The sequence below is a fragment of the Archocentrus centrarchus genome, chromosome 17 (assembly GCF_007364275.1).
Source record: "Archocentrus centrarchus isolate MPI-CPG fArcCen1 chromosome 17, fArcCen1, whole genome shotgun sequence".
Taxonomy (NCBI): Eukaryota; Metazoa; Chordata; class Actinopteri; order Cichliformes; family Cichlidae; genus Archocentrus; species Archocentrus centrarchus.
In genome coordinates this window covers 5,632,119-5,651,009 of record NC_044362.1, presented here as the reverse complement: position 1 = coordinate 5,651,009, position 18,891 = coordinate 5,632,119, and the positions used below count along the sequence as shown (strand labels likewise).

The following is an 18,891-nucleotide window of genomic DNA, read 5'->3' as shown; positions in this document are numbered from 1 at the left end:
CTGACCTTACCCATGAAGTCTTTTCAAAAACTTTGCTCTCTCTTATTCTCATTCACCAGAATTGCTTTTTAGTGATGTGAGTTTGTGTTCAGTAGACTGCAAGTGACTCTTCAGAGATTGTGCACTGAAATAGAAATAATTCCCTGGTCCACTCAGATGATTCATTAAAGTCACAGGAGCGGAAGGACAAGGTTTCCCTCTCCCAGAATCACTGAAAAGGCAAGGAGGAAACGACGTCCCTCCATCCGAGAGGCTCACCATCCTTGCATGGTCATCAGTAGGCTCATCATCGTCATGTGTGTTTTGATTTTTGGACCTGGACTCTGTATTGCTGCATATTAATTGTTTCAAAACTGGATTATAAACCGTGACCGTGACTTAATTTTCCAGAAATTATTAAGGCTGGATTACTGATCATAGTGACACAAACCAGGAATCTGCAAAACTGGATTTGGAAAAAAAAAAATGATGACTGTAATCTGAAAGCTTGTTTATTCTTCATTACATCAGCAGTAACCAAGACCTCATAAAGCTGGATTTCTTGTTCAGCTGGACTCCTTTTTACTGTGGTAACAGTATCCAGGCTTGTTAGACGCTGACTTGACCATGCTGTACTTCCAGGTGGTGATACTTGCAGCTACAGTGATGCTGGTTTACTACTGTGAGTTCACTGACACTTTCAGTCCAGCAAAGCAGGGCTTCATCTGCAGAGATCCCACTTTGACCAAACCCAATCCTGGACCTGAACAGAACAGCCGCGTACCGCCTGTAATACTGTACTCGGTGGTGAGCGGACTCCCTGTTGTACTGGTAAGTCAGCAGAGAGCCGTTTTTTTTTTTTTTTAGTGCCATAGGAACCCATGCATGTTAAAAAAAAAACATTAAGTATTTTTAAGAAGTAGCTAACCCTTAAGCAATAACAGAAGTATCAATGCTTGGTCATAATAATATGTTTCAGATTTTCAGATTCAGACTCAGGCCTGACCTTCCTCATTAAATACAAACTGAACCAATGATGTGCATTTACTCTGTGCTCTGATAAGCCATGTACACCTCCTGTACCAAGTACAGATATTGTGATACATATTTAATTGAACAAATTGGTGCCATAAGGAGCATATCTCAACAAGCCAACTTATAATAATGTGTGGATGAGGGTGTAATAGAAACAAAGAGCACACAGTTAATGTTGTGAATGTGAGGGTTATTAAAGAAAATGCATTCAAGGCCAACAATTGGAATGAACCCTTCATCCAATACAGAGATTTTGGCTTTATAAATAGAAGTATTTATAAATTGAAAAATTCATATGTATGTGATGAAACAGCTGGAATAACAAATAATTTCTTAGTGTTTTACTACAGTAAATAGCTTTGGGTGGTTTAAAAATGAGAGGAGCTCATTCAGACCATCAGATCTGCCAAAATAAAGAGGATGAGGAGGAAAAATCAAGGAAATCCAGAAATAATCCAGATATCGATAGACTTGAACGTTTGGTAAGACATTTTTATCAGTAGGTCAGGCAGAGAGCTGGAGGTGCAGCAGTTCTGTTTCTGCACACACACACACACACACACACACACACACACACACACACACACACACACACACACACACACACACACACACACACACACACGAGTCTAGTACATCCTGTTCTCAGAAAACAAGTGTATCCAAGGATGATTCTCGCAGTGCTGGTGCTTTAAAATGAAAGAATAATTGGAGGTAAATACTGAAAGTCATAATCATCTGAAAACAATTTCAAAGGAACAGCTTAAACTGAAGCTGGTTGCAGCCTAACCTGAAACCACGTTCGTCCGTGTATCTCACAACACAGGGTTAATAATCATTGTATCACCATATGTAATGTGGATTTAGAGTTTTTATGGTTGACAAAGTTTCAGCAAAAATCAGCTCTTAGTTCTCAAATTTCACTTCACACCGTTGCAAAGGCAATATTTCAACATTTGAGTCAAGTCCCGTTGCCGCTGACACACTTATGGTGGAGGTACCGATGTGAGCAGAAGAAAACCTCCCAAAATAAATACATCTACATCCTCAGCACCAAAGATTTACATCACTGCATGATGCAGTCATAAGTTCTCAGATGCCTTTTTATTCAGCTGATTTTCAAGTGATAAAAGCTTTCGTAAATAGACTGCAGCACTTTTCTTCTCTGCTTGAGCATTCAGAGCACTTTATACAACACGCCATCATTCACCCATTCACACACACATTCACACTCCGATGAATGCACCAGGAGCAATTTAGGATTCAGTATCTTGCCCAAGGGAACTTTGGCATGCAGACCAGAGCAACCACCAACCTTCCAGTTAGTAGGTGACCTGCTCCATCTCCTGAGCCACAGCCACTTCCCATTATAAAGCCTTCCCAGCCAGCTACTGCTCAGGCAGCAGAGGAAAGGAAAGCAGAGAGCGATGTTTGGCCCATAGTTTAGAAGTTGGGAGAGCTCGGCTCGTTTCCCTGTCTGCAAAGTGTTTTGCTCTTAAAATTACTGTAGCGATTTACCAGAGATGTGGAGTATTAATTTATTTTATCCAAAAATCTGCACACTTTTTTCAGATTGAGCATTTTACATTTAAAAACAAATACACAAAGTGGTTTATGGCAGGCAATTTGATGCATTTTTAAATTGTGCAATCCGTACATTATTTGTAAAATTAGTGGCACGACATCTGAGTGTTACCTTTCATAAATCATGTTATTAGTGTGTTTGTTTATTTAGTTATCGTCAATCTTAAGAAAGCCGGAAAGAATCTCCAGTCTCTCTTTGCTGGGTTTATTCCCTACAGTCAGGATGACGGGTCGTATGATTATACCGTATAAGCTTTTGTCACTTCGACTACAGAATCACAAGAAATGATATGGAAAATGTATAAAACAGACGTCAGCTGTTAATAATCTCTTGATTGCATAGTTTCAAAAACATGACTTTTTTTCAGTCTTCCACAGTCTTCCAGTATCTGTACATTAAATGTACAAACACAAATGTACTGTGATTCAAAAATATTACAAAGGGATGTTTGTGATAGGATGCCACCTGTGCAACAAGTCCAGTCCTGAAATTTCCTCAGTAATAAATATTCCACAGTCAGCTGTTAGTGGGATTACAACAAAGCGATTGGGAATGACAGCAACTCAGACACAAAGTGGTCGGCCACGTAAAAATCACAGAGTGAATCACAGTCAGTGGATCCTGAGGCACATAGTGCACTGAGGTCATCAACTTTCTGCAGAGCCGTCACTACAGACCTCCAAATGATGTGGTTGATGATGTTTGAGGCAAGCTGGGGCTGTGAGGCTGGAATCGGGCTTCCCAACAGGACTCAGTTCTGAGCCACTGTGGAGATCTTTGGAGAAGATCTGTTCCTAGAGGGTTTCAGCCAGTGTTTCACCTGCAGTCATTTCTCCAAGTTTGTTTGTTCTGTTTTGTTTTCCCCTCATCTAATTTCATTCTTATGTCACTTAGGTCACTTTTTACACGTCTTTTTTCTTTCTGCACTCAGCAATATGTCTATGTCACTTACAATGCTACAGTTTACTACACTAACATACAGCGCAGATGCACACACACCAACATACAGCGCACATACACACGCACACATCAATATAAAGGGCACACGCCAACATACAGAACATATGTACACACACACACACATCCTTAGTGAGCACACAACAGTCCATCAGTTAGTTTAAATATGAGCACACTCAGATTTGTCTCATGGAATGTGCACGGGGCTGGTTCGAGGGAAAAGAGACTAAAAATTTTTAATCGGTTAAAAGACTTAAAAGCAGATGTTGTTTTTCTACAGGAGACACATGTGTCCAAAACATCTGTGCTCACTCTTTCCTCTCCACAGTTCCCTCACACGTACTCAGCCTGCTATAACTCCAAACAAAGAGGTGTAGCTATATTGATTAACAAGAAGATAAACTTTAACATTAGCAACACTACAATAGACCCTGAAGGTAGATTTATAATACTTAATTTATCTATACAGAATACAGATTTATGTATTGCTAGTATATATGGACCAAATGTTGATGACCCCTCCTTCTTTCATGCTTTGTTCACTTCACTCTCAGATCACTCTGACACCACACTTGTAATAGGAGGAGACTTCAACCTGGTACTTAATGCAGATATTGACAGGCTCAGTACAGCAGTGAGTCAGAGGAACTGGCAGTCTGCAGACATTCTTAAACAGTACATGAAGGATTTTGGACTTTGCGATGCTTGGCGTTCACATCACCCTACTTTGAGAGATTATAGTTATTTCTCACCAGTACACAAATCTCATTCCCGCTTAGATTACTTTTTAGTTAGCAGCTCCATAATGATGGATATCACAGACACTCAGATTCACCCTATCACTATTAGCGATCATGCACCGGTGTCTATGTCTCTGACACAGAAAAGAGTCACACCACCAATCAGGAACTGGAGATTTAATACATCATTACTTAAAGAAGAAGATTTTATTAATTATTTCAAAAAGGAATGGTCAGCATACTTAGAATATAATGATATTCCAGGAATATCACCATGTGTTCTTTGGGAAGCAGGAAAGGCAGTAATGCGGGGCAAAATAATATCTTACTGCTCGCATAGGAAAAATAAAGAAAAAGCACTTGTGTTAGAATTAGAACAAAAAATTAAATCTTTAGAAACTGCCTATGCCGCTTCACCACAAGAACATACAATTATCAGCCTGAGGAAACTGAAACTGGAGCTAAATGAAATAATTGATAAAAGGACACAATTTATGTTGCAGAGGCTGCGTTTGGAAAACTTTGAGCATGGAAATAAATCTGGAAAATTCCTGGCCAAGCAATTAAAACTGAATAAAGAAAAAACTGCTATTTTTTCTATTAAAGACTCGGCTGGTATTATTACTCATGACCCACAACAAATAAATAACTCTTTCAGAGACTTCTATGAAGCCTTATATTCACCACAGATTAACCCATCTGATACTGAAATTGAAGAATTTCTTAATAATATAAATCTACCAAAACTAAATGACAGCCAGGCTGCAGCTCTGGATTTACCTCTTTCATTGTCTGAACTTAGTGAAGCCCTACAGCATCTCCCAAATAATAAAGCCCCAGGCCCAGATGGTTTTCCAGCCGAGTTTTATAAAGAATTTTGGTCTGAGCTAGCTCCCATTTTTTTCAGAATGGTAACTCAGATTCAGAATGACCACATCTTATCTCCAACCTTAAACTCTGCTAACATTAGCCTGCTTCTTAAACCAGGCAAAGACCCCACACTCCCATCCAGCTACAGGCCAATCTCTCTCATTAATGTATATCTTAAAATAATTTGCAAAGCCCTTGCCAAAAGATTAGAAAGTATTACTCCATTTATTATACATCCAGATCAAACAGGCTTTATCAAGGGTCGGCACTCAGCCAATAATACACGTCGACTGATAAATATAATAGACTATTGTTCTATTAACAAATTAGAGACGACAATCGTGTCTTTAGATGCAGAGAAGGCATTTGATCGGGTAAATTGGAAATTCTTACTAGCAGTTCTGCAAAAATTTGGATTCGGTTCATCCTTTGTAAACTGGATCAGAACACTACACAGCTCTCCGAATGCACGTGTTAGGACAAATAATCTCATTTCACAAAGTTTCAGTCTGCAGAGGGGCACTAGGCAGGGCTGCCCACTCTCTCCCTCTCTTTTTGTAATTTTCATTGAGCCGCTAGCAGCAGCAATCCGTCAAAATGCAAATATTAAAGGGATTCAAACTGAAAATATGGACCATAAACTTAGCCTTTATGCTGATGATGTATTACTTTTCCTTGGGAATTCACAAGGCTCTCTTTTGAAGACTATCACACTGATAGATAAGTTCTCATCTATATCTGATTACTCTATCAATTGGAGTAAATCAACAGTTTTGCCTCTGAATTGTAATTTCCAGAGAACCTCTAGGACCCCACTAAAGTCAGGAAATATTAGATATTTAGGCATAAATTTTTCCGCCAGGCTCTCAGACTTGGTACGATTAAATCATATCCCCTTATTAAAAACAATAGAGGATGATCTCACACGTTGGAACAGTTTACCTATATCACTCATGGGGAGAGTTGCTGCCATTAAAATGATGGTTTTACCAAAAATTAATTATCTATTTTCATTGATCCCTAATAAACCTTCTATTCCTTGGTTCAAGTCACTAGATTCAAACATCTCAAAATTTTTATGGAAAAACAAACCGTCAAGAATAAGCTTAAAAACTTTACAAAAGCCAAAACACAGTGGAGGTCTAGAATTACCAAACTTTTATTACTATTTCTTAAGCAGTAGATTGCAGTATATTTCAAAGTGGATCAAATCCAATTCATTAGACAACCCATGGCTGGATCTAGAACAGGCGTTTTGTGGAAAAATAAAAATCTCAGATTTACCTTTCATTAGTTCCAGTATTAAACATCATAACTGCTATAAAGTCCTTAGTATAAATGCCTCTCTGACAGCCTGGTGGGAATTTTTAAAGATAACTAAGTCTTCACTCATCCCCTGTAAACTAACACCCATTTGGAACAATCCAGATATTTGTCAGAAAAAGAAAATGCTGAATTTTCCGTTATGGCGTGATAAGGGTATAAATAACTTAGAACATATTATCCAAGATGGAAATTTTATCACATTCCAAGAACTTATATCAAAATATAGAATTGGCAACGGTAGATTTCTGGAATATCAACAAGTTAAGTCCGTCCTACAGGGAAGATTTAACCTTAATCAATTGAATCTAGAAATGCCTACTTGGGTAACAGAATTTCTTAACCTCTGTACCCCAAAATTGTTATCAAAATTATATAAATTATTAATAAAAACTGATGATTCAGTTTCCCTCCCAATTACAAAATGGGAGCGTGATCTTTCTGTCAACCTGGATCAAAATTTATGGACAGAAATATGTTTAAATATCTTCAAAATGACTAAAAGACCCCAAATACAACTTGTACAATATAAGATTCTCCATAGAACATACTACACTGGACAAAGGATGTTCCAAATGGGCCTTACACACTCAAACATATGCACCCACTGTACAAGCAATTCAGAGGATAATCATCTACACGCTCTGTGGTCTTGTGTACCAGTTCAGAGATTTTGGCAGAGGATTTGTGAAGATCTATCCACATGGTTTAGCTGTCATATCCCAACTTCCCCCAGACTATGCATCTTAGGTGATGTCAGTGAATTAATTATGGAGTTAAATATATCACACATAGTTCTTACTGCCTTGTGCATCGCTAAGAAGATGATCCTCATGAACTGGAAGACAAAAAATAAACTATGTATTACTCAGTACAGAAATTTATTAGTAGATCATGTTAGTTTAGAGAGAATGTCTGCTTCTTCTAAAAACAAATTGGAGGAATTTGACTCTCTTTGGTTCCCACTGCTCAGCTCCATTACTTAGTGGGGGTGGTGGGCTGCGGGCTCTGCTCCTGATGTGCTTTGTGGGGGGGTGGGGGGGGACTCCGGGGGCCTGGGTAGCTGGTAGCCTCCTGAGGCTGGGGTCCTGGGGCGACCTTCTGGTGATGTCTGTGTGCCTGTCCTGGTTGATGGTGGTGGGGGCTTGGATGGTGCTGCCTTCGGTCCTGGGGTGTGGGCGGGGTGCTTGGGGGGGTGGTGCCGGTCCTCGGTCGGTTGGCTGGTCTTCCCTGTATGGCTTGGGGGCTGGGGTCTGGGGCCCCGGCACTGGGGCCACGCCGGCTCCCGGTGGGCCCCCCCTGGCGCGGGGGGGGCCTCTGCTGTCCCGGCCGCGCCGCCGGGTGGGGTGGGTTGGCCTGACGTCGGGATGTCCGGTCTACGCTTTTGGGGCCCTGGGGTGCCTGCATTGCAGGGGGGTGGGGTGGGGGATGGGGCCGCGGTGGGGTGGTTGGGGGGGACTGGGCACTGCATTTCCATGCCCAGGCCAGTATGTCCTGTCGCCTGTTTGTGTCTATTGTTGAGTGAATGGGCATCTAGGAGGAGCGGGCCGCCCTCTGCAGTGGGGGCGAGGGCGCCAACCTCGGGTGCTGCAGTGCTCCGGGATGCTGTCACCGCGGCCCCGGGCTCACCTCCCCCTGCCCTGTGCTGGGGTGTGGGAGGTCGGGGTGCCTATTGAGCCAGCGGACAGCTGGCTCTCTTCTTCCAGGATTTTTCCTGGTCATATGCCCCCCCCCCCCCCTCCCCCTCCCCATACACAAACACACACACACACACACACAGAATACACATCACTCACAGATATAGGATGGAGAGGCCACGTGGAGAGCTGCACCACCACTTGCCTCTCCGTTTTAATTGCACTTTAGTCATTATAACTCACAACACATACACACTTACACCCTGATACACATAGGACCTTTGGGGCAGGCATGTTACTCAGAGGTTGATGAGATGGGCCGCTGAGGCGGCCCCACTCGGATCCTCGTCACTGTCTGTCTCCAAATTTTATTTGCACTTTAGACATGGAGGGTTTTGGGGGGGCAGTGTGGGCAAGCGCTGACGACCAACAGTTGGCGCTTGTGGCATAACTGTCCCCTCAATTTTAACTGCACCCTATACACCTCATTCACTCACAAACATTAACACATAGACCTACAAGTTGGGGAGGAGGAGGGGTGGATGGGTCATCTTACACCCCGATTTCTTGCGTCTCGCCCAGGGTAGGGGTCGGGTGGTTCCTTGGGGACCGGGCTGGTGGCGTCCTGGGGTCGCTGTTGGCCCTGGGGTGGTTTCCACTTGCCCCGCCTTCAGAGGGTGGGTAGCTATGGATGAATGTGTGTCTTTGTGTATTTGTCACCGTCTCCGTGAGTATGGGTGGGTGAGTGAATGTGTATGTATGGCATATCTGTGTGTGGGTAAGTATGTATGGGCATGTATGAGTATCTGTGTATAAATGTGTACACGGGTGTCTGGGTGTGTTTGTATGTATGGCTGGACCTGGGTCTGGGCCTTGTGCCTTGCCTCCTGGCCACTCCTTGCTGGTTGCCTCCTCCCCCCTACCCCCCTGGGATGGGGGTGCCTCGGGGTTCCTGGGTGGGGCTGGGTGTTCTGGCGTGGGTACTGGCCTGCCCCCCTTGGGGGTGCGGTGCGGGGCTGCGTTGGCTTCTTCGGCGTGGGGGGGGGCTCTGTGGAGGGTCGGGCGGTCCTTGGGTGCCGTGGGCCCGGGAGCCCTGCCGCCGGCCAGTGCAGGGGGCTGGCCGCTGGGGGGGGGCTGGCTTCTCATCGCCTTGGGTTCCCTGGAGCCCTCGCTCCTCGACTGGGGGGGCTCCGTCTGAGACCACCCTCTCCCGTCTGCTGGGGTAGGTGTGCGGTTGTCTTTGGACTGAGTGGCCGGGGGTCTTCCTGGCTCTTGGTGGGCTGCTGGTGGCCTGGGGTTCCGGGGGCTTTCCGTACCTGCCTCTGGCTTCTGATGGGTGGAGCTGCAGCGTTTTGCCCTCATTGGTAAGTACGTTCCATGACACAGACACAAACATGACACAGAAACAAACGCCCACTCAATCACAACTCAACAAAATTGTTGGTGTGCGTAACATGCTTTGTTAGTTTTGTTTTTCACACACAAATTTATTTTTGCAAGTATTGATAGTATTTTTTATATGTTAAAGTGATGAAGTATCTGATTAATAGACTTGTGCTCTTTCCCCTTTTTTTTTTTTTTTTTTTTTTTTGCTCCCTTTCTCTCTCCCTTTTCTTCTCTTTATTTTCCTCTTCTTCAGCCTGTCAGCTCTGGCTGTTACATAGTATGTGGAAAAATAACTCAGATAAATAAATAAAGGGTTAAAACATCAACAAGAAGAGCCTATTGAGAACCTATAGAGCTCATCTTGAAATAGCAAATATGTTTGGCACAACAACGCATTCAGATCACAGTTCTGCTTGCAAGATCTACCAGACATGACAGGCTAAAAAAAAAAAAAAAAAAAAAAAAGAAGCCCCGCCCTCCCCCAGACATATGGATGTTCATATAAAGTATTCTAAAATATCTATTCCATCAACATATCACAATATTATTAACAAAACATAATAACACATTGACAGTAGCAGCATGCTCTGACTATGGTAAGACAAGGTTAACTCTTGCATACTGTTTGGGTTAAATTTGTCCCATTTTGACAGCAGCAGAAAAAAGAAAGCCCTGCTCTCTGAAACATTTATTATGAATGAATCCTCCATTTATTAATGATAAATAGGGTATTCAGATCTGTTGTCCACCATCTGGACTATCCTGCGTTGCAACCTTTCATCAATTTTTCTCTTCCAGGGAGATTAGCTACAGTGCCGTGGGCTGTAAACTTTTTGATTATGTTGAGCACTGTGGACAAAGGAACATCAAGATCTCTGGAGATGGACTTGTAACCTCGAGATTGTTGATATTTTTCCACAATTTTGGTTCTCAAGTCCTCAGTTCTCGCCTCCTCTTTCTGTTCTCCATGTTCAGTGTGGCACACACACACACACACAATGCAAAGACCGAGTCAACTTCTCTCCTTTTTATCTGGTTTCAGGTGTGATTTTTATATTGTCCACACCTTTTATTTGCTACAGGTGAGTTTAAACGGGTTTTTACCCACAATTTTGAAAAGATGCCAACAATTCTGTCTGGCCCATTTTTGGAGTTTAGCATGAAATTATATAAATTTTGGCTTTTTTTTTTTTTTTCCTCTTCTTTTTCTTTTTGTGTTGTTCCAATGCACACAAAGGAAATGAACATGTACATAACAAAACATGTGTGATTGCTATAATTTTCTGGGAGAAATACTTAATTTTCTGGAAATTTTTTGGGGTGCCAACATTTTCAGCCATGACTATATATATATATATATATATATATATATATATATATATATATATATACACACCTCTGCACAGTTTCCATGAAAGGGGAAACTACCCATGGAGACCAAAAGCTTAAAAACACCCCATGTCAAAAAACATTTTAACATGGGATTCTATGATAGATAGATAGATAGATAGATAGATAGATAGATAGATAGATAGATAGATAGATAGATAGATAGATAGATAGATAGATAGATAGATAGATAGATAGATAGATAGATAGATAGCTTTATTGTCATTGTACGAGTACAACGAAATTGAGTAGCAATCCATAGGTGCCTAAACCCAGTATAAAGAAACATTCAATAAACTATAAAAACATTCGATAAACTATAAAAACATTCGATAAACTGCAGATTATTGTATAATAATAATAATAATAAATAAATAAAATAAGAAGATTAAAAAAATAAATAAAAAATAAAATAAAAAAAATTCATGTGTGTGTGTTTGCAGTGTTCAGTTCCTGTACAGCACTGGGGTAAAAGCTGTTTTTCAGTCTGTTTGTCCTGGATGTGACCGACCTGAAGCGTTTTCCAGAGGGCAGCTGTTGGAAAAGATGATGTCCAGGGTGGAAAGAGTCTTTCAGTATGTTGGCTGCCCTGCTGAGGCAGCGGGAACTGAACAGGTCCCCCAGACTGGGCCGTGTTGATCACCCTCTGTAGTGCTCTCCTTTCTGCCACTGAGCAGCTGCTGTACCATGTTGAGATGCAGTAGGTCAGCACACTCTCAATTGCACAGCGGTAGTAGGACACCAGCAGCTTCTCCTGAAGGTTGTTTTTCCTCAGAATTCTCAGGAAATAGAGTCTCTGCTTCTTGACCACAGCTGTGGTGTTGGAGGTCCAGGAGAGATTTTCAGAGATGTGCATACCCAGAGAAACTGCATCTTAAAATGAGATGAGATGCAGTTTCTCTGGGGGTCACGTTAACCTGACTTCAGTCTTATAGCAGTTCTGTGATGACTTAATTTTTCAGCCCCAGAGACTTCTGCCATGGACAATATGAAAGATGGATGTAGAATCAGAGAAGCTAACATGGAAGTACTTTAAATCTGGATTTTAGATAATGGCCATCAGGAAGTGAACCTGGTGTATCGTCACCTTGTTAAAATAGTCTTTTTTTTTCAGGTTCTACTCTTATTTTCTTTATCTTCTTTGTCGCTCTTTCTTTCAGATTTCCGGGGTGGAAGTAGTTATCTTCCTCTTTCACTACAACTCGAACAACCTTTATGAGCAGGAAAAGGTTGTTGTCATGGGAGACTGTTGCTATGTTAACCCTATGGTGCGCAGGACTGTCCGTTTCCTAGGTAACGTAAGACAGTAACAAAAATTGCTCAGACATTTAGGTGTTGTTTTCTTTTTGGTTTGATTAAAGGTAGCATTTAATCATTATAATTTAATAACTGCTTGTCTTGTATCTATTAATTGTCTAATAAGCAGTACAGCAACACAGTCCAGAACATTTCCGCCATCTCCCGGTTGTCACACCAGTCAGTGTTATTTTCTAAAAGTGTCTTTTGTAATAATGTCACCTCTGGCCTGCTGTACACAATAAGCAGTGTTATGTGCAGTTATGTGTTATGTGCTTACACCTGCATACAAATGTAAAACAATCTAATGTGTGTATGTCTTCCCACAGGTGTCTTTGTCTTCGGTTTGTTCACAACAGACATTTTTGTTAGTACTGGTCAGATGGTCACAGGAAGCCTGGCTCCCTACTTCCTGTCTGTGTGTCAGCCCAATTACACTGCTCTCGGCTGCCAGGATACGGCGCTCTTTGTCAGCCAGTCAGATAGCTGTACCGGTGACCCTCATGACATCTTCAGAGCTAGGAAGACATTTCCCTGCAAAGAGGCTGCACTCAGTCTGTACTTAGCTGTTTACTTGGCAGTGAGTAGGACTGTTTAAAATAATCAGTCTGTCTTCAGCAGAGTAAACAAAGCGATATTTGGTCAAAGAGAAATAATCTTCTTTTTCAGATGTACATCATGTGCTGTGTTGGATCCAGAGCAGGGCGTCTGGCTGGGCCCCTTGTCAGTCTCTCATTGGTCAGTCTGGCTCTGCTGACAGGTATCAACAGAGTGGCTGAATACCGTAACCACTGGAGCGACGTTATCGCAGGACAGGCCACTGGGGCTGCTATCGCTGTCTTTCTGGTCAGTTTCTGTTATTCGCCTAATGAGCTGATTCATATCACTGTAGACTCAATCAGCGCATCATTGTCATTTATGGAAAAGATATGCTAATAAAAACAAATTAGACAATTAAAATTTAAATGTTCACTTATTTATATGAATAAACTGAAAACTTTGCACTCTGTCTTTATGAAACCTGGTGGATGTTGTTGACTTGGGTCTGCTGCAGTGAACATACGAAGCTCTGAAGATAGAATATTTAAAACACATCTTAAATAGTTTACCATGAAAAAAAAATGCTACTTCATTCAAAACATTTGGAAAAAAGAAATATAGATGCTAATAACAAAAGGTGAACTAAATGGACGTCAAAGTGTGAGTAATTGTTGGCTCATCCCATCTCCACTCATGATTAGCATCAAGAATCCCACTTAATATGACTGCATTAGCATCATTCTTCCCTGCAGAATAGTATTAATCTGTTAGATCGTTAGTGTTGCTGCTGCTAAGAATTGTGGGAAAGCGTTATGTCCTTTCTTTTTTCACCAGCAATGTTCTAGAAATCTTCCTAAGCAAAAAAGACTGTTTGATGAAGCAGTTTGTAGACTTCTCAAAAAAGATACCCATGGTCAGCACGTTAGTTGCCCTGAGACTAAGAGACAAGTGTTTGAACTGATTTATGCAAAGCACGGCTTGTTTCACTTGCATTAAGGGTTCCTTTAGCTGCCTGTTGTGGCTTAAACAGCTTCCGAATGCAGATGTCACACTCGGAATCAACTCCTGACTTTTTCCTGCTGAATCCACGGAGACGTGGTTCACACTTGCCCACGAAACAGCTTTTAAGTGAATTTCTCGATTACATTTGAATCCCTGAAATTAGAGGACTGTATAAAAATGGCTAAAATTCCCGAACAGTTAATGGAATCTTTTTTCAGCAAACTGGATTAAAGGAGAGAGTCTGCACTTTAGCTGTGTTACTGTTAGACCGGGTTCAATATTCCTTAATATGTATTGATCATTAATGTAGGTGGTATAACATGAAAAACCAGCACAAATAACAATAATCAGAAGAGCAGCATTCTGACCCATACAGACAAGCTTATGCTAACAGTTATTTCTGACATTACAAAAAACATTTTCAAAATTTTTGATTAAGCAAAGATTTCATGCCGTATGCCGTTTCTGATGCAACACTCCCCAGCACTGGGAGCACAGTGGCTAATTTATTCAAGTTTGACTGTAATTATTGTCATTTATTAAAAGTCATTAAAAAAAAACTGTATTAGTTAAAGCACATTTTAAAGCAGCTTTTCAAAATAAATGTCTTTCCAGAGAGTTAGCCCACCACCCTGCTCCTGCACAGCATCATGTGACTTGGCTGAACATGTTTAGTTTCTTTCCTTAGTAGAAAACTGCTCTAATGGACTAAACTGCTGCAGGACACACTTACACACACAAGCCATTTTTGCATGGATGAACGTGAATTCATTTTTTTCTATAACAAGTCGTGCACAGCAGCCTTGGTGGGGACAAAGAGCAGGGTCACAGAAACGATCTAAACAAACATGTTAAAGCTGTATTTGCCTGCAGTCATCCAAAGAGTTGATCTGTGTGGAAGGAATGATTTGAGCAATTAAATGTATGCAGCTTTTCTTCTCTGTGTCTTTCTAGGTCGTGTTTGTGGTTCAGTATTTCAGAAAGAGACCTGTGATTCCACAGAGCCCCTCAGACTCAGGCACAGCTAACACTGATGAGGCCTGCCCTGAAATCAATCACAGTGTGGACACCGGTGACAAGGTAAACATCTCTGTACACCTGCAAGACTGTTAAGGCCAGTGGGTGAAAAGATGGATAGATAGCAACAGTGACACTACACCTGCCACCTTTGGTACTCCTCACTTTGAAACATCAATCCTCTTCTGGCTGTAGTAGCCCAGACTGAATTGTTGCTTTTCCTTGTTACTCCTGTAGAGTCCAGGATCCTTCACAGAAGTCACATGACTATGACAGACCTCCCCCTCACCCAACCACATCATGGCCAAGGGGGAAATTGACATCTACAATTCTCTGTCATTTGCGGACCTTTGTTTTTGAGATCAGTCTCCCTTGTTTTCATCCCCATTTCCTGTCATTTAAGAATCATTGCAACTGTCCCAGGGAGAAATGTGACAGGTAAAAAAGTTTATTGTAAATGTTGTATCTGTTTTAAAAATGACACTGGTGTGGGTATTGTAGCAGTAATTGTAATTAATATATGATTTGTTTGTATAAGGTTAGTATTTGACTTGTTGATTCTATGTAAATTCAGAGTGTACACGTGTAGCAGCATTATTTAGAGGCAACATTTCATCCTGTGTTCGTGTCGAGTTTGAAACACGTTAAAACTGTGTTGCATCATGGATCACAGGAGTAATCCACAGGTTTTAGGAACTTTTAAAGTGGGGAAACCTGAGTAAAACAATAATTCATATTAGACAGGGACTTTATGTTTATTTACTAATTTCTACAGTGTAGGACAAAATGGAAGACTTTGATACTGAAGAGATCACCATCACCATTTAATCTTCTTGAAGGAGTTCCCTGTAGTCTTCATTCAAGCTTGTCTCAGACTTCTCACTTGAGCATAGGTGGGCTATTGTGTGCTCCATCATTTTACTTCCTTTGCTTTGAGGTGTGCTTTTGGCTAGAAAACCTCCACAGTTTTCTTTCCACCAATGGCTCTCTGAAAGCATGGAGCCAGGAAGCATCTGCACAGAAGAAAGTCAGGTAGGTCTAAGGCAAAAACAGATGCAGTCACAAACACAGAGCATCAGAAGCCAAACCACACTACCACAGCACATGCAACGACTGTGGGATTTCTTCAGCTTTAAGTAGCAGTTGAATTATCATCAGATCGCACATATGTGGGTGATTACCAACTGCTGAGGAGGTGCATCAACAAGGAAGGCAGGAAGGCCTCGCCTCTGGAATATACAAGCAGTGTTACCACAAACACACTCATATGCACACTGAAAGAGGAGAGAGTGAGAGCAAAAGGTGGAGAAACAGATAAAAAATGGTAGGTCAACACAGGTGGACAAGGAGACCACAGCACTATACAGACATTATTGACAGATGGAGTTCAGTAGTGTTACAGCTTTCTAGAGGAACCCGTTTCAGTCTGTTTGTGCGTACTTGGATAGTTCAGAACAAATGGTGTCCAGGCTGTGTAGAGTTTTTGTGGACCGGAGGTGGTACCTCTGTGCCAAGAATGCTTTGTGCTGTTTTCGTAACACACTGGAGGGCATTTGTGTCAGCTTTGGTGCAGCTACGTTACCAGGCAGTCAAACAGGCTGTGAGGATGCTCTCTGTTGTGCATCTGTAGAAGCAGTTTTAGGGGAGTTTGGCTCTCTTTAGCCTCCTCAGCCTTCTATGGGCCACTCACTGAAATACTTTGAAACTCAAAATTTTAACCTTCGAGTGTTAGTGGAGGGCGGAAGACTTCATTACTTTTGTGACATTAATTTGCATGTAGAAAATCAGTGAAGTCAATGAAGTTACCATATTTGATTCCTCGCCCCTGAGTAATAAAAAGATGTGTATGTATAAAAAATACAAGGAAAACACTGTATGGTGAAAGGAACATGTGTTTTAGAACATTATAACAGATTCATTACAGCGTCACTTTTTAGACCAGTTCAACATACACATAAATCTATACAACATAAGGCTTCTTTCTTCATGACTACATGCTTCTTAATCTTACTGAGGTGCAGGATGAGCGTCATGAATAAAATGTGGGAAATTACCAAAAATAGTCACTTGCTCAAATAAAGACACTATTGTGCCTTACCCAGGAAAGGCACTCTGTGATGGTGACCCCCCCAGGAACCTGAGACTGGAGAGTCTCTCCACAGTATCTCTATTATTGTGCAGTGGTGTGTGTAGTTTTCTTTGTAGTCCTGAAGTTTATGACAATCTCTTTTGTCTTTGTAATGTTTAAGACCAGCTTATCGTTTGAACTCCAAGATGACAAATTGTGAACCTTCTCCCTGCATGCATCATCTGCAAGCTTAACAATGGTATTTGTACTGTAGATAGGTTGACAGTTATGTGTGTACAGATCATACAGGAAGGGGCATAGCACACAGCCTTTGGGGGAAAACAGTGCTCAGAGTGAGGATGGGTTATGTGTGACTGCCCAGCCTGAAGACAAAGGGTAGGTGGTGAGAAAATTTAGTATCCAATGACAAATGGGGGGGGGGGGGGTGTCGGTCATTCCTGGTGCATGAAGTTTGCCCACCAGCTTATTTGGAACAATGGTGTTAAATCCCAAGCTGTAGTCCAGGAGGAGCATCCTGACGTAAGTGTAGGGTTTGCCTACATGAGAACCACACAGATGCCATCTTCAGATCATCTGTGTGGTTGGGAGACAAACTGGTGTTGATCTGGATCAGCAGGGATGGATTCTTTGATGTGATTGAGTACCAGTTGAAGCATCTGGAAACTCTCAGGGTAAGAGCAACTGTCCGACAGTCATTGAGACAACTTACTGTAGATTTTTTGGGCACAGGCACATGGTGGATTTGAGAAATGCAGGTACAGCGCACAAGGACAGAGAGAGGTTAAAGATGTGTGTGAAGCATTGATGAGGCTCTGACTGGAGCTGCTGTAAGTTATTGCTTCCTGGGCTGGTACGTAATCTTCCTTTACAGGGATGGTTCTCATGAGAGCCAGCTTCAGCTCACTTGAAATGCTTTAAGTTTTGAGTTCACTAGCTAATGTTCATGTCTTAAAATGTCTTTTTAATGTTAAGCACTTTGGTCAGCACTCGCTGTTTTTAAATGTGCTATATAAATAAAGTTGGCCTTGCTTGGCTTGGCTTTAAAAATGACTGGGAAAGGAATTCTGCCAGCTAATATTTGGTAAGACTTAACCTGTTAACTAATAACTCTAATAGGTGAGGCAAACTGTAATGTGATTATATGATGTAATTCCTTCTCCAAGGCAAGAATCGTGGTGAAGGTGTGTGATAGGTGCTGGTTTGATGATTGCTTTGTCTTCAGATGGTAGATGTTAAAACTATGAAGGTGAATTTAATTAAACTGAACAGAAAGGTTGAATTTGATTTAAAATTGTAACAATACTTTGGCCTTGGCGGAGAATGCACTCTGATTTGTTACTTCTGATGTTTTCACCCTTTGCTTCAAAATATATGAAATAAAAAATGAAGACAACCCTTGAGTGAGTAGGTGTGCACACACTTGACTCAAAGTCTTTTAGGATATTTAACCCCCTAAATCATCATAGGTGTAAAACTATCCCTAACCTAACTCTATATTTTAGATAAAGGCAAAACTGACTTTTTGGGGGACAAAAATGAAAAAGTTTATGATGTGTCAGTCAGTGTGACTATTTAATAAAAACTAAAATTACATATAGTCCAGGGTTAGAGTAGTCACCAATGATGACTTAGACTTCAAAGGGTAAAAAAATGAAAATATCAATATTGTGTCAAAAATACACATATGATAAATAATAAGTAATTCTGTAATTTTTGTATGCTTTTGTACATTTCAATCAGACATCTCCTGTTTGGTATATTTATTTACAGCAGAATACATTTAGAGAGCAGTGAACCATGGCAGCTCACAGGGAGGGACGGGAAATTCTGCAGCTTAGAGCTTTTATAAACTTACTATGCAAATAACATTATCATGATTTTTTAAAATAACAATTATTAAGTGAAGTCTAATATAGCCACAGCCCTAACTGTACTGAGATTGTGTTTTACTTCATGTGGTTTTCTGTGTAAAATGTTATTGTGATTTATGTTTGAAAGTACGTTATTTTGAGAGCAAAGAGATTATTATTTCTGATATATTTACTG

At 41.3% G+C, this 18,891-nt stretch overlaps 1 protein-coding gene across 1 annotated transcript; it reads left to right on the top strand.

Annotated features, from left to right (window-relative positions):
• The first annotated feature begins 252 nt into the window (after positions 1–252).
• LOC115796463 (phospholipid phosphatase-related protein type 5-like) lies at positions 253–18,591 on the top strand. Its single transcript, XM_030752884.1, has 6 exons — positions 253–810; positions 12,062–12,194; positions 12,527–12,777; positions 12,867–13,043; positions 14,694–14,819; positions 14,994–18,591. The coding sequence occupies exons 1-6, from the start codon at positions 607–609 to the stop codon at positions 15,021–15,023; spliced, it is 921 nt and encodes a 306-aa protein (XP_030608744.1). The 5' UTR covers positions 253–606; the 3' UTR covers positions 15,024–18,591.
• Positions 18,592–18,891: the final 300 nt, after the last annotated feature.